The sequence below is a fragment of the Dasypus novemcinctus genome, chromosome 9, assembly GCF_030445035.2.
Source record: "Dasypus novemcinctus isolate mDasNov1 chromosome 9, mDasNov1.1.hap2, whole genome shotgun sequence".
Lineage (NCBI taxonomy): Eukaryota > Metazoa > Chordata > Mammalia > Cingulata > Dasypodidae > Dasypus > Dasypus novemcinctus.
The window spans coordinates 114,841,948-114,857,760 of record NC_080681.1 but is presented as its reverse complement, the minus strand read 5'-3'; the positions used below and the strand labels follow the sequence as shown (position 1 = coordinate 114,857,760).

The following is a 15,813-nucleotide window of genomic DNA, read 5'->3' as shown; positions in this document are numbered from 1 at the left end:
TGCTAATGTAGCCCAAAGATGGCAATAATTGGCAAATGAGTATTTTATTCTGGCTAGAAGGTGTGAGCCAGGAACCAGAGGCTCAGCTGGCCATTGTGACATTCACACTGACAGCCTGGGACATCAGAAAGAAGACAGATTTTGGATCCAGACAACTCAGGGTCTGAGTTCTCCTTCTATGCCTTGCACACTGTGTGTCTATGACCACCTGCTTTATCAACATGCACCACCCTTTCTCCCTAGCACACTATTATTAGTTTGTGTAAGACAACAGCTTTGTTTTATTTTACTCATTTTTCCCTTCAATCTCCATCTCCACCAATTTATCCTGCATATGTTTATTTGGATATATATTTCCTTGAAAAATATTTAGTGTTTGGGGGACTCTGTTGTGCACTTTTAAATTATGCAGAGGATATTGTGCTATAACTTTCTCTTTTTTTTCTGCCAAGATTGCAAATCAGCATGGGCTGCTGACTCCTTTGCCAAAACCACTCTGGCAAACCTGCAGATCTTAGAGGGAAGAAGCTTGGATTTGAGGAACCAACCAAAGAACCTGTGCAGGGCCCAGAAGGAAGCATAGAAAGAGGGGTTGGCTGTGCCCTGGAGCAGAGGGCAGCTGGGTTTGGCAAGCAGCAGAGAGGTTGGAGAGAAGCTTTTAAGTTTGCCTTGGGCTGATGGTTGGAGGAAAGATGTTAAGTTTGCTTTGGAATGATCATTTCCTGTCCCTTTACTCTAGAAGCTGAGAAGCCAACATTCTGGAGATAATATTAAGGCTGTCCAAAAGCCTTAATACTCCTTGGGTGAGGAATTGTTGAAAACAGATGCAGGCTGCTCAGCTACCCTTAGGCTTACATTTCAATTCTCCCCCTTTCCCTGAACCCAAACCCCAGGGATGGCTGATTACAGCCTTGGATTCTGCTTCCTGCAGTGCTGCTCCTTCCCGGGGATTTAATGATGAAACTCTGCCCAAAGGAGCCATCAGGGCAGTGGTGGAAAATGGAAATCATCGAATCTGGGGCTTATCTCCTTGCCTCTCCCTAAATTCACCATGAGGCCCATATGCTACACCTTGACAATATATACCATCAGAATCAAAATTGCTGGAATGGATGAGCAACGATATGACATATGTCTATTAAATATTCTTAAGTAGTTAAAGGAAGATATTAGCAATATAAAGCTAGAAAAAGGTATAAAAGAAGACCCAAATGTAAACATTGGTCACAAATTGTTGAAATAGGACAATCAGCAAGATGGATACAGGCTAAGAATGGCATGGGGAGTTGGAAACTTAGTTTGAGGAATTCTCCCAGGAGGAAGAGGAAAGATTAAGGAGAAAATAGAGATAGAAAATAAAAAAGAAAATCTAAGAGATATGGAAGATAGATGTGCCAACATCCAAAGAACAGAAGTCTCAGAAGAGAGAAAAATGAAGGGAAAGGAATGGTCAAATAAAGAATATAAAATCCCAAGAATTAAGAAAAGATGAAAGGGCTCAAGAGTGCAAACAGGGTAGATAAACATTGACTAGATACATTGTAGTGAAATTTAAGAACAGCATAGACAGGAGTTCTAAAGTTTTCCAGAGACAAAAAGCAGATAACTAAATACATTTTGGAGTCAGATTTTTTTTTAAAGATTTGTTTTATTTATTTCTCTCCCCTCCCCACCCCCCCCTCCCCACCCCAGTTGTCTATTCTCTGCGTCCATTTGCTGCGTGTTCTTTTTTTTTCCACTTCTGTTGTCAGCAGCACGGGAATCTGTGTCTCTTTTTTGTTGCATCATCTTGCTGCATCAGCTCTCTGTGTGTGCAGTGCCACTCCTGGCAGGCTGCACTTTTGTTTCATGCTGCGTGGCTCTCCTTACGGGGTGCACTCCTTGTGTGGGGGGGCTCCCCTACACGGGGGACACCCCTGCGTGGCAAGGCACTCCTTGTGCGCATCAGCACTGCGCATGGGCCAGCTCCACATGGGTCAAGGAGGCCTGGGGTTTGAACCGCAGACCTCCCATGTGGTAGATGGATGCCCTATCCACTGGGCCAAGTCCGCTTCCTTGGAGTCAGATTAACATTAACTTCTCATTAGCAATACTGAATATAAGAAGAAAATAGAGGAATATTTCTAAGGTGCAAAAGAAAAAAAATTGAACCTAGAATATCAGATCCTTCCAAATTGTTATTCAATGTGAAGTTGTAAAAGAAGTGTTCTTAGGAACACAAGGCCTCCAAAATTTTGCACACAGAGACTTACACTGAAAATATTATTGGAAAAATACTCAACTAAAAAGTGCAAAGTCTTTGCTGGAAGGAGAGATGTAACAAAGAGAGTAAGTTATTCCATTTCCCTTACACTACATCAAGGTAGAAGAAAAGACAAGACCTTGGCAAGCTTTTAATTGGGGCTTTATTTAAAAGGACATTTCAGAGCCTTGCTTTTGAAGCTAACAACAATCCTTGGGGGTAATGAGATGCCATCCCTACTCCAGCAACTCTTGAAGAGTATCAAGAAAGGAAACAACTCTACTCACCTAGAGATAAATGGTGACTTATGCCAAGACCAGGAACAAAAGCATACTGCTAATTATAAAATTGTGAAGGGCATTTTCTTTCTCCACTATGATTTCAGCCTGTGCTTCTCAAAGTTTGGTCCATGAGCACTCCCCAGTGAGAAAAGTACAGAGACTGAGAGTATTTAGAAATGTTAAAGAAATTCAGTAGAGTAATGATATATTGGTTGAATCAAATAATGCAACATCTGGGTTTATACTTTGTATGTCATTTTATTTTACAAAAGGAGTGGTCTGAGACAGATTTGGAAAACATAAAAAAAGATCTAGTCTTTCGACAGGGATAAGTTGAGAAGCACTGGATTAGACCAGGGCCCAGCAAACTTTTTCTGTAAAGGGTCAAATAGGAAATAGTTTACACAATTCTCTCTTGCAGTGACTTGACTCTGCTGTTTAGTGTGAAAGCAGCCACAGAGAAACAAGGCTGTGCTCCAATAAAACTTTATTTATTGGCACTAAAATTTGAGGTACATATAATTTTTATGTGTCATGAAATATTATTCATCTTTTGCTTTTCTCAAGCATTAAAAAATGTAAAAGTCATTGTTTAATTTGCTGGACTGCTGAAAGCCAATACCATGAAATGTGTTGGCTTTTAACAATGGGAATTTATTGTTTACAAACTTATAATTTTGAGGCCAGGAAAATGTCCAAATCAAGCTATCATCAAGACGATGCTTTCTTAAGACCGGATACCAAAGATCCTGGGCTGTTCTGTCACATGGCAAGATACATGGAGGTGTCTGCTCATCTTTCCCTCCTCGTCTGGGTCTTATTGATTTCAGCTTCTTGCTGCCCTGCTTTCTCTCTCTCTGTATTCAACCTGTTTATAAAATACTTCAGTAAGAGGATTAAGACTCACCCTGGGCCATGTCTTAACTGAAGTAACTGCCTCAAAAAGTCCTACTTAAAATAGGTTATATCCACAGGAATGGGTTAGCTTTAAGAACCTGATTTTCTGGGTTCCATACAGTTTCAAACTACCACAGCCCTTCTTAACTTGCAAGTTGTACGGAAGCAGACAGTGGGCCAATCCCTGGGTTAGACAATATTGTCTCTGAGATTTAGTATCTACCTCTGGAAAAGGAGCATTTGTATGTGTTTGATTATGTTCACATTTTTTTTTTTTAGTTGGGAGATATATTCATAGGGTTAAAAGATCAAAGCAATATAGAAAACTTCTACGTTGAGAAATCTTCTCACCCCATCTGTGCCCATGCATTTCCCTGCCAGCTTGTTCACAACAGGTAATCATTTTTATTAGCTTCTGGCATGTTCTTTCAGTGTTTGTGCAAATATTAGCAAATACATAAATGTAGCACCCTGTTTATGTTGTTCTCCACCTGGCTTTTGTTGCTTACCGCCACACCCTGGAGATCTTTCTTTATCAGAACAAAGAAAGCTTCCCACACTAAACAGCTGTATGGTATTCCATCATGTGGGTATACCATCATTTATTTAACTCACTAGTCTCTCTATGTGGACACTTGGATTATTTCCACGCAATTCAAAACAATAATGCAATGAACAAAGTTCCTCAAGCATTGCTCTGTGTGTGTGTGTGCATGTGCATTCATAGGGTAAATCTCCAGAAGTGGGTTTGAGAGTCAAAGGATAAATGCATTTGTAATTTTGATGGTTCCACTTTGCTCTCTGTTGGCATTTTGCCTTCTTCCCAGCTACGTGGTGGAGAGCCGGTTTCTCCATTTGTCCTCTCCAATAGAGGAGAGGACTTTTGAAATTTTATCCATTATAATAGATAAAAGTGGTATCTCAGTGAAGTTTTAATTGGTGCTTCTCTTACAAGTAAGAACAAATGTCATCAGGGCTGCCTCCAGCAAATGAAGCGTCTTTGTACAGAATTAGGAAAGAGTGCCCATTCTGTAAAGATGAGTTACAAAAAAAGTTGTCGCCTGTGGGTGAACGCAGAGCTGAAGTTCCCTCCCACCCGTGCCCCTCCAGCGGGTGCCTCTGTGCAGGCTCCACGCCCAGCTGACGATGATTAGTAAAGAAATAGGTGGGCCTGTGGCTGGTCCCAGAGGACCCCCAGACCGCAGGAGGAGCAGCGTCTGTGCGAGGGCGGGGCCAGCTATGTAAATGGGGACCCTGGTGCAAAACGCACACACGGAACCCCTTGTTTAAGAATTAATAATTTCAAGGTGGCCACAGCAGAACCTTAAACCAAGCCTGGGCTTCTTCTGAGCCTGTGGCCCTGTAGGTCTGCCCAGCTCACGTGCCCTGGAGGTTGGCCTGGGGCTGGGAGGCTGGTGGCCAGCATTACCCTGATGCCCCCTTTCTCTTACGCCGGACTGGTGGCAGCAGGGGAGCCCATGGATCACAGCTCCCCGGAATCTGGCGTTCTGTTTTCCCCTAACAGGCCAGTAGGAGCTGCTCTTGTGCAGGGAAGCGGAGGAGGCTGGCTGGGTTTTGCTTGTAATAATTTCAGCTACAGTCAGACCCAACCATTCAATTCATGATCTCATTCAACTCTCCTGCAACTCTAGACAATGTTCTCTCCATTTACAGGTGAGAGAACCAAGGCTCAGGGAGGATAAGTAGCTTTTCCCAGGTCACACATTTAGGGGCCTTGGAGGTGGGATTTGACGCAGGTGGTCAGACTCCAGAGCCCATTCTTTTAACCGCTCCACCTTATAACCATGTCCCAGTGTTCTCACAATAGGGCTGCACGGGATGCCCCTGCCCGCTCCACAGGCCCCCGTCAGTGGTGGGTGTACACACACACATAAACACACGAGAACAGATATGTGTGCGTGGGCACGGGTACACACACGGTTTGCCAGTGAATTCCTTTATTCAGAAGAGACTCCAGGAGTGTAGCTGCTCCTGCTAAACAGGAAGTTGGACCAGGAGAGGAGTGGGGTCCCCAGGACGAGATCTCCTGCTGGCCAGGGACGCAGGGGAGGGTTCAGCACATGAGGCTGAGGCTTAGCGTCTCTTTTTGAGTGGGGTCCCAAGGGCAGCCCCTGGCTGTCTCCAGGTTGGGAAAGGGTTTTTTTCATCCCTTGGGAGCTTGGTCAGGGCAGGGAGTGGGCGTGTTAGGGAAGGAACATCAGCAGTGGGTGTAGAGGCTCCTGCAAAAGAGGTGCTCTCAGCAGCGGGGGGTCTTCCCACTGCACAGTTTGTTGGGGTAGAACTGGTACTTTCTTCTATAAGTTTTCCGATTTTTCACAAAACAGTAGGCAGCGGCCTTATCACATTGGCACAGCTGACTCCTGCAGGAGTCCTGCTTCGCTGAAATCACAAGAAAACAAACACCAGGTTGGGAATTCATTAATATTCTATGACTCTTCCTCAAAACCCAGGGGGAGAGGCGGCTGTGGCTCAATCAGTTGGGCTCCCGTCTACCACATGGGAGGCCCTGGGTTCGCGTCCCGGGGCCTCCTTCTGGAGGCAGGCTCGCCTGCACGCTGGGGAGCGCCGCCCGGCCCACAAGCGCCGTGGAGAGCTGACTCAGCAAGGTGACACAACAACAACAACAACAACAACAACAACAACAACAACAACAAAAGGGAGGCAAGCAAAAAAAAAGCACAGAAGAGCATGCAGTGAATGGACACAGAGAGCAGATAGTAAACAAGCCACAAGGAGGGAGGGAAATAAAATAAATAAAATACAGACATAGAAGAACACACAGTGAATAGACACAGCAGACAGCACACAAAAAAGCCACAAGTGGTGGGGGGAATGAAAAAAAAAAAAAACCCAGGGGGAGAAGAAGCAGCCCTTGTCCTCCAGAGGCTCCTGCTGTGAGACAATCAGCTCTGCTCCCGACGTTTCTCCTGATGGGGATACAGAATTCTGTCCTTGGGAAGCCAGCTCCCAGTCTGATAGGACCTTGCAGAAGCCAAGCACTGGAAGACCATTAAATGCTTTCCTCAGAGCCGTGGACTGTTCCTTCTTACTAACCGATTTGTCCTCGTGGCAGAGTGCCCACCCCTGGGAATTGCCCGTGATTGGTGCAAGCTGGGCATGGTTGTTCCTTTTTCCTTTGCAGTGACCGGCCAATGAGTCACAAGGGGGTTTCTGGGAAGGGTAAATTTCTTCCCTCAAGAAAGATGTGCGAAGTGTGAGACCACCATGCTTGAGGCTGTGGCGTGGGTCTTGAGGCCACACGTGCAGATATTCCCAGTGTGTCAGAGCAGAAGTTTGGGAAAAGCCTGGGTTCTTGATAACACAACCGAGAAGCTGCCCCAGCACTGCCGCTGCCCCTGTCCAGACTTCCTGTTATGTGCGCCATCCGTCCCTCTTATCTTAGCCACTTTTAGTTGGGCATCTTGTTGCTTGGAACCCAAAACCTTCTGAAAATTCACGACCCTACGGAGAGGTCGTGACGGGGGAGCTACCCTTTCTGACCTTAGCTCTTAGGCTGTTGCCCTCAAAACCCCACACATGAATCTGCTGCCTGGGGACACTGACCTTCCGGCAACTAACATTCTCCAAAAAATTGTCCACGCTTGCTATCTCTACTTCTTCACTAGCCACTCACTCCCCAGCCCACTCTACTCTGGCTTCGCCCTCACCGCTCCATGGAACAGCTCTCACGAGGTCCTCTATGACCTTCCTGCCTCTAAATCCAAAGGACCCTTCTCTGCTGTTTTCATGATGGACTTCTCTGTTGAACCAGCTTGTTAATCATCTCCTTCTTGCACCCTCTTCTTACCGCCTTCTTTGGCCCTCCTCTCTCAGTTCTCCTTCCTCCCTGACAGTTCCCCTTCTGTTGCCTTTACGGGTCCTTAAAATCAAATCGGTGGTCACATCCAACTCTCAGTGCGCTGATGTTGAGTCCTGAATCTAAGCCCCCAGTCCAGGCCCGTGCTCCAAGCTGCAAGTTCATACATGAAGCTGCCAGTTCATACATCAAGCTGCCTGCTGGACAACTCCCAGGGTGTTCAGAGGCCTCTTTGACTCAACATGCCCCAGACTCCTCCTCCCCACACCTGTAGTCTTTTTTTCTGCTGTCACACTCCCAGCCCACCCAGTTGTGCGCCCGCTTAACAGCTCTCTATCCCCACCCCCTACTCAGACCCAGAGCTCGGCTGATTCTCCCTCCCAAATGCACCTTTTCTCCTTTCCATCCTGATCATGCTTGCGTTAGGTCAAGCTTTAACCGTCTCTTGTCTGGATTATGGAATAGCCTTCTCCTGATCCCCCATCCATCCTGTCTCCATCCACTCTACAGCCAGACGGAGTCCCCTGAAACGCACATCTGACCATGGCACTCCTTTCCTAATGGCTCCCTATGGCTTTAGGATAAAGTCTAAATGTAACATGGCCTCGGAGGCCCCGCTTGCTCTAGCCCCTCTCCACCTCTCCAGCATCATCCCTCAGCATTCCTCCTCTTCCCATCATTTCCACCCAGTCACGCAGAACTGCTCACGGTTTCCCCGCGATATCTCCATGCACTTGACCATGCTGTCCCTCTTCTGGGAGTGCCCAGCCCTCCTCTTGCCTTGGATGGCCGGCAGGGCCTTGAAGTCTCAGCTCAGTTGTTCCATGCCAGAGCCTCCCTTGAGCCTCAGGCCGTGCTCAGGGGCCCACCGTTTTGCCCTTCCTTCTTAACTTCGTGCTGGCTTTCATTTTCTTTACTTCCCACCCCACAATGCCCCTTTGTATCCCCCTCTCTGGTGCCCAGCAGAGTACCTGGCGCAAGGGACATCAGCCAAAGGAAGAAAGGAAACTGGCTTGAGGACCCGTTCTTACCACAGGTGACCTTGCCCCCGCGGTAGCTAAACTTGTAGTTCAGTGACTTGGTGGCACACCCACGTTTCTGCAGACGGTAGTAGCAGCAGTCATGCGCGACGCAGCACCTGTGATGAGGACATTCGGCTGCGGCTGCTTTCCCTGGCACCCCGGGGCTCCCACCTCCCTGACCCTGGAGTTTCCAGCACACTGGCTGCTTCTAGGGCTGTGTGCCCATGGCAGCACCATTGCCCTTGCAGCTCCCGGACCAGCTGGGGCCAAGAGTGAGCAAAGGGAAGGGAGGGCAGGGGTGGCCCCACCGGTCCGTTGCATCCTTGGGGGACCCTTTGCCGCCAAGGCCACAGTGGCAACCATAGAAGCCATAACTGGTTACAGCTTCCTTTCCTGTCACGGCCCAGATCATTTCCCAGAAATTCGTCAAACTCCCGTGGACCTGCAGCAGGCCTGGAAGGAAGTAAGCCTGTGTCCTTCCTCGCTGCCTCTCTCTGCCTCTTCCCTTACCCCACTCCACTGAGAGAGGCCCTGCTGTAGTGGGAGGGCAAGTTGAGCCAGAGGTCAGGGTCAGCTCTTACCAATGGCCATGATCACTGCCAATGGCAGGAGGGTCTTCATCCTGAGAGTTCTGTGAGGGAGAAATGTGGATGGGCTGGCCTTACAGACTCCTCTATCGGGTGCTCCCAGCTTCCTTCCTGCCCCCAGCTTCCTGCTCACACCACACAACCCTGGACAAGAGACTTGGCCAAGGAGCCCACTATCGTGGCCTTGCACTGCCTTTGTCACACAGAGTACACAGATGGCAGAACGTACCTCCAGCTGCGTATACTCATACTCTCTCTCTCCCGACTTGTCTATCCCTGTACACTTAAAGGCCCCCAGGGCCCTCCAGATCTTCCCCCTAGGACACTAATGAAACCTTCCATGCACCTCATCAGACTGAGAGCTCCTGGTTGGCACCAGGTTCCTCCCAACAAACCTGGCTTCCCCAGGTCAGAGGCTGCGTCTCCCCCTCGAGACAGCCCTTGCTTGTACCCTCACCGAATTTAAGTCTTGAGAACTCCATCCATGGACTCCAGTCTCCAACATATTTCTCTAGAACTAAAGTAGCACCCTTTCTTCATAAGACTTTCCAACCCCTTACACATGCACACACACTCATACATATTCACACACACATGCATGCACACTCTTGAACTCCCACAAGCACACACTCATTCTTGAACTCCCACAAGCACACACTCACTCTTGAACTCTCCATTTGTATGAGAGTGCAAGCAGCTTCTCAATCTACTCACACGCCCACACCACACACTTGTGTACATATACCCTCTTGTACATGCCAAATCATGCTCATGCACATATATGCCCACCTACACACTCCTGCACACACATGCACAACACAGACACGCTCAAAGGCAGTGGGAGCAGTAAGCCACACTCCTGGAGGGGAGTTCATTTCTGGGTATTTACCTCTCAGAGGATGCTGGGGTTGATACCTTCAAGGGACTGTCATACTCATTTCGAACCCCAGCTCCTCTTAAATAGCTGCTCTCTCTCGGAGGTTAGGGTTCAGTAAAGGACAGGGATGGGGTGTGGCCAGCTGCTGGACTCATAATTTGGCATGTCCAGGCCCTCAGTAAATCCCCTTTTCTTTCCTCATTGGCTGGCAGGGAAGAACCGAGGATGGGAAAAAACCATGCATACTATTAGCAGATGCCAGAATAAATTTTAGATCCCATAGACTTGGCTCCTGACTGAGTAAACTCTCCTAACTGGTTCTGGGTGTGATTTCCAACCACCAATGTGCACCCACCTCCAGGGAGAGGCAGGGGCCATCTGCGCTTGCAAGCTGTGGGCTCATTTGCTTTGCACAGCCAGCGGGACCCCTGACCGAGTGAGGATTGCTCTTGTCTTCTGCTGAATGGGGCTTCTGAGAATAGTTTGAAAGGGCATTTGGTGCTATTCATTCATGCATTCAACCAATCATTCACAAGAAGTACACACTGAGCCTCTATGTAGTGCCCGCACCCGAGCAAGCCCCTTGGGAAGTGATGGGCACATCCCCCAGCCCTGCTCTCGGGGACCCCACAGCCCAGCTTGGGAGAGCCATCTGACAGGGTGGATGTTTCCTTTCCCACTGCTTGGGCCCAGTGCCTCCACCTTCTCTTCCTCCTCTTCTCCTCCTCCGCCTCTTCCCATATTAGTTTCTAACACTGGAAAAAGCCAGAGGCTGCCCTTGAAGTCCCAACCAAAGCCCTGCCTGCACATCAGCCCCCGTGCTCACCTGTTTTGGAGATGGGACTGAGCAATGCTCCTGGATGCGTGGCTCTTTTTCTCTTTGGCCTCCAGAGACACAGCCTTAACTTGTAAAGCAAATATCTTTTCTCCCTGCCCTCCAGGAAGTGCCAAGAACGTAATTTCCACAGCCTTACTATGTAAACACTCCCCAGCATCAGTCCTGGCAAAGCCTCTCCCACTGTGGTGGAGCTCACCACCACCCCACCGGCTCCCACCTTCTCCAGTCCCGGGCGGGCAGGCGGGGCCACGAGCTGAGTGCTGGGTACTAAAACACGAGCTTCGACCGTGAGTATCACTTCCAGGTGGGGAAGAGGAAGAACCACGTGCGAGCCCTCAACCTTGCCCTGCTCCTATAGTGGGAGTGTGAGATGGAAGATGGACGCTTGGGGCAGCTGACCTCCACAGTCAAGCAGATCCTCCCTGGACTTACTGTGAGCCAGAAGTAAACGTTCACTTTATTACGCCTCTGATAATTGAGAGTGGTAGTTACTGCAGCGTAGCCTAACCTATCTGTGCAGTCATTCAGGCTTTGCTCATCTTGAAAATACAATTTATTTCGACTGCCAGATCATGAAGGCTCTCCATCGGCTTCCTGTGCTCTTCCATGCCTGGGTCTCTACTCCTGCGGCAGGCTGTTTTATGCTCAAGTTAAGGCCCAGAGGTCTTGTCCCTTGGGGCTGGACCATGGCTTTTTGCTAATTAGTTTGGCTCTTGGAACATGGTTGTTGGTCCAATAGGTAAGTCCTGGCGGCACTGGCCTCTGGTGTCGTGTCCAGGCTTTAGGGGGCCCCAGCACTCAAGGATTCTAGTGGTATTAGACGCTGTCTCTCCTTTTCCCATCTTTTCAGGATTTTTTCAGGTATTCAAAGTGTATGATTTGCCCAGCCTCCTTCATTCCAGGAATATTTTCGGAGGGCCTACTCTATGCCAAGCACTAATGTAAGCTTGGAGTAGTACATCAGTGAGTAAAACAAAATCTCCTCTCTCATAGAGTTTACATTTTAATGGAGAGAGACAGACACGATGCAAAAGCCATTAATAAAGCATGCAGCATGTTATTTGGAGACAAAGGCTATAGGGAAAGAAGCACTAAAGATAAAGGGGCAGGGGAGTGGGAGTGGGTGAGGGATGGGTAGAATTTTAAACAGGATTGATGTGCTCAAAGAAGAGTTGCTCTGGCCGTGGTAAGTGCTCAGAAAAGTTTTCTTAGCATTATTAATAATAAAAAGAAGCAATATATTGACAGTGGATGTTCTCAGGTATAAGGGTTGTGTGTGAAATTTTTCTACTGGTTTCTGTTTACTGATTTTTCCTTTATGGGCGTGCATTACTCTTTTAAAAAATATATTTTTATTTTGGAATAATTTTACATTTAAGAGAAAAGTTATGGAAATCAGGAAACTGACATCGATACTATCAAGTAACCTACAGACCTTACTCGAGTTTCACCAGCTTTCCCATTTACACCCTGTTATGTTTTGGTCCAGGATGCAGTCCAGGATCCCACCTGGCATGTAGTTTCCATGTCTTCTACTTGTCCTTTAATCTGTGACAGTTCCTTTGTCCTTCTTTGCTTTTCATGACCTTGATACTTTTGAAGAGTACCGGTCAGTTTTTTCCTTTTTGCAGAATGTCCCTCAGTTGGGTTTTTTCTAGTGTTTTCCCCATCATCAGATCGAGGTTATGCATTTTGGACAAGATATCACAGAAGTGCGATTGTGCCCTTCTCAGTGAATCTCAGCAGTGGTACCTGACACTACATACCTTATTACTAGTGATGTTAACCTGATCACTTGTTTGAGGTGGTATCTGCCAGGTTTCTCCCCTGTAAAGTTACTGATTTTCCTTTTGTAATTAATAGTATCTTGTAGGAGAGACTGAGACCACGAAAATATCCTATCACATTTCGGCTCCCTAATTTTAGCATCGGTTGATGGTTCTTACCTGCAAAAATTATTACAGGTGATGTAATGTTTGCCTAATGGTAATTTCCTATTTCCTTCATTCCTTCTACATTTATTAATTTGAATTCTACCATTGGTAAGAACTGTTTCTTATATTTTTTATTCAATTTTTATTTCAATAAGAACTCATGGATATTTATTTTCCTTTATGGATTATAATTCAACACTATCATCATTTTGTTGCACAAATTGCCAGTTTTGGCCATGGATGGCTCTCGAAAACTAGAACCTGTGTCCTTTTGCTATGCCCACACCATTTTATTTTACCACTTCCTTACTTTCTGGCACCACAACATAATCTAAGTTTGTTTTGTATTTTTGCTTCCCTAGCCATGGAATCAGCCATTTCTCCAAGGAGCCTTGCTTGTTTTTATTTGAGAATAGTATATAGAACCGGGATTTGGGAATCAGATTTGCTCATAGTTACTAGGGTGTCATTGCTTCTGGGCATTCTCAGCTGTGAAAAGCTGTGTATATATATATACACACACACATCTAAACTTATTTCTGTATTTACTTATCTGTATGTATATATCATCAGTTCATACTGATGACTTCAATTCCAATATAGGATTTTATTTTAACCTTCCCCCTTTCCTTATTTGTAATGGTTTTCTCTGAAAGGAGTTTCACTATTCACATTATATTTACTTACTTGTTCAATTTCAGTTTACGAATCAAGTCATTTCAGAATTGCTTGCCCTTACCTCTGCGGGAAACAAACTCACTAACTAGAGTACATTATTGGTGTACACACTTTTTATCTTTGACTTTATGATATCCTGTGAAAATATTGTTTACCAGAGTCACTTAGGCTTCCCTTACTCCCTCTCAGTGGAGTAATAATAGTCATTTGTAATATCATTCTATTCTAGTTAAGATTGTATTCCACTTTGGGTTGCACTTGTCTCTTGGTTTTTAATTATTTATTTTAATATGAGGAATGTTGTCATGGTTCCAAGAGTCAGAGCTAAACTCAAAGACTCGCTCAGGGAAGGGCTGCTCCCCATTCATCCCACCTCTCCTGTGCCCAGCCCTCCGTTCTGTCCTTCTCATTCCCACCCACCCCCTAACGAACTGATCAGCAGCAGCCCCTGGTCCACTTCCAGACGTCAGGCTGCAGAGCCTCTGAGGGTAGCTACACATGGACAAGAGCTTCCTGTAGATCTCTCCAGAAGCTTCCCTTTACAATCCCACTTGGGAAGGTAACTAGTTTCTCGTATTTCCCTTCCAGCTCTCACTCGTCCACCTGCACAGTGCAGCAGGAGGACCAGCAAAGGCTTTCCTCTGACCCTCCAACTCCCTCTTTGGACCTTCACCTCCCTAGATCCTCCCAGAATTCTGTAAGGTCTGTTCCCCACAATGAATCCCCCATCCTGTGATGCTCCAAGTGGCTCTGCTTCCCGGCTGGTATAGATGGCAAGTTCTGTGAGGAACAAAGTGCTAAGACAGCACACAAGGGCAGTCCTGAATTTACCTGGTATCAGAGAAGGTTTTCCCCAAGAGGTGGAAGTTTAGCTGAGGAGTCTGAAGGGTGTTTAAGAGTTAACTGGGTGAGTGTTTTCTATGGATTAGTTCACTCAACATTTATTCTAACCTTTTAATATCCCTTTCTGAATTACAGAGGCTAGAGGACTAAAAATTACATTTCCTGGTCTTTTAAAAAATTATTTATTTTAAATTGTGATAAAATATACATAACATAAAAATCATTTTAAACATTTTAAATGGACAGTTCTTTGACATTAAGCTCATTGACAATATTGTGTAATTTTCACCACTATTTCCAGATTATTTTCATCACCTCAAGCCAAAACCATACTCATTTAGCAATAACGGCCCCCCCCCCCCGCCCCCCGGTAATCACTATTCTGCTTTCTGTCTCCATGAATTTGATTTTTCTAAGTATTTCATATAAAAGAAGTCATACAATATTTATCCTTTTGTGTTTGTCTTATTTCACTCATCATTGATGTCTCAAGATTCATTCATGTTGTAACATATACTAGCACTTCACTTATTTTTTACAGCTGAATAATATTCCATTGTACGGATATACCACATTACTATTATTTTAAAAATTTATTGAATTATATTGCTCATACATAAACATACATAAACAATAAGTGTATAGAAATAGTTGTGAACTTACAAAACAAACATATATAACATCATATGGCCCTTATACCACATCCTACCGCCAATACCCTGGATTGATGGGAAACATTTTTAACTAATGATTAAACAGCATTCCTCAAAATATTACTACTAACCAAACTATCTTACATTTGGTGTATTATCATTATATACCCTATTATTATTATTTTTATATCATTTACACATGAATACATAAACAATAAGTGTATAGTAAATGTTGTGAACTTATAAATCAAACACACATAACATCATACAGGAGTCCCCTAAATCACCCCACCACCAACACCTTGCACTGTTTGTGTGGCATTTGTTACAAATTATGAAAGAATATCCTCAAAATCTTACTAACTATAGTCCTTATCTTACATTTGGTGTACTTTTCCCCCAACCCACCCTATTATTATGTGTTAAATGTATTTTCGTGATACATTTTGTAAACTTACAAAACAATCATGCACATGTGCAGAATTCCCATGCAGCACCCCTCTGTATGGGAACACACACACCACACACCACACTGTGTTGGAACATTTGTTACAGATTATGAGATCATCAGACTATTACCAGATCCATAGCATACATTTGGCACACTTTTTCCATACGCCCCCATTATCAACACAGTACATCTTTGGCATTGATATATGAATATTACATTACTGTTAACCACAGTCCATAAGTCACCCCAGTTGTATTTTTCCTGTGCTTCTCCACATTCCCACCACCCTGCAATAGTGACATATATCTGCTCTAGTTCACAAAAGATGTTCTTGCATTTGTACCATCAACCGCAATTCTCATCCACCTCTGGGTTTACTGTGCTATTCAGTCCCTAGATTGTTCTCTAGCTTTCTTTCAATTGGCATTTACATCCCTAGACTACCCTGCCACATTCCCACTTATAAATCAGCTACTACTCACTATAATGTGTTACCATCAACTCTATCTCTTTCAACACTTTTTCAGTCAAGTTAATTAAAACTTCTACATCCATTAAACATCAGTAGTCCACCTCAGTCCTCCTCTTATCTCCTTTAAGAATCCACCACCTACCACCAGGTCTTGAACATGTCTTCCTACATTTTCTTCTAGAATGTTTATGATTCTTGCT

The 15,813-nt window shown here is 45.5% G+C and overlaps 1 protein-coding gene across 1 annotated transcript; it reads right to left on the bottom strand.

Annotated features, from left to right (window-relative positions):
* Positions 1–5,368: 5,368 nt before the first annotated feature.
* On the bottom strand, positions 5,369–10,655 carry PLA2G2A (phospholipase A2 group IIA). Its single transcript, XM_004458632.2, has 5 exons — positions 10,571–10,655; positions 8,862–8,911; positions 8,589–8,733; positions 8,290–8,396; positions 5,369–5,820 (listed from the first exon to the last, which is right to left on the bottom strand). Exons 2-5 carry the CDS (start codon positions 8,899–8,901, stop codon positions 5,678–5,680), a joined length of 435 nt encoding a protein of 144 aa, XP_004458689.1. The 5' UTR covers positions 8,902–8,911; positions 10,571–10,655; the 3' UTR covers positions 5,369–5,677.
* Between the last annotated feature and the right edge of the window lie 5,158 nt (positions 10,656–15,813).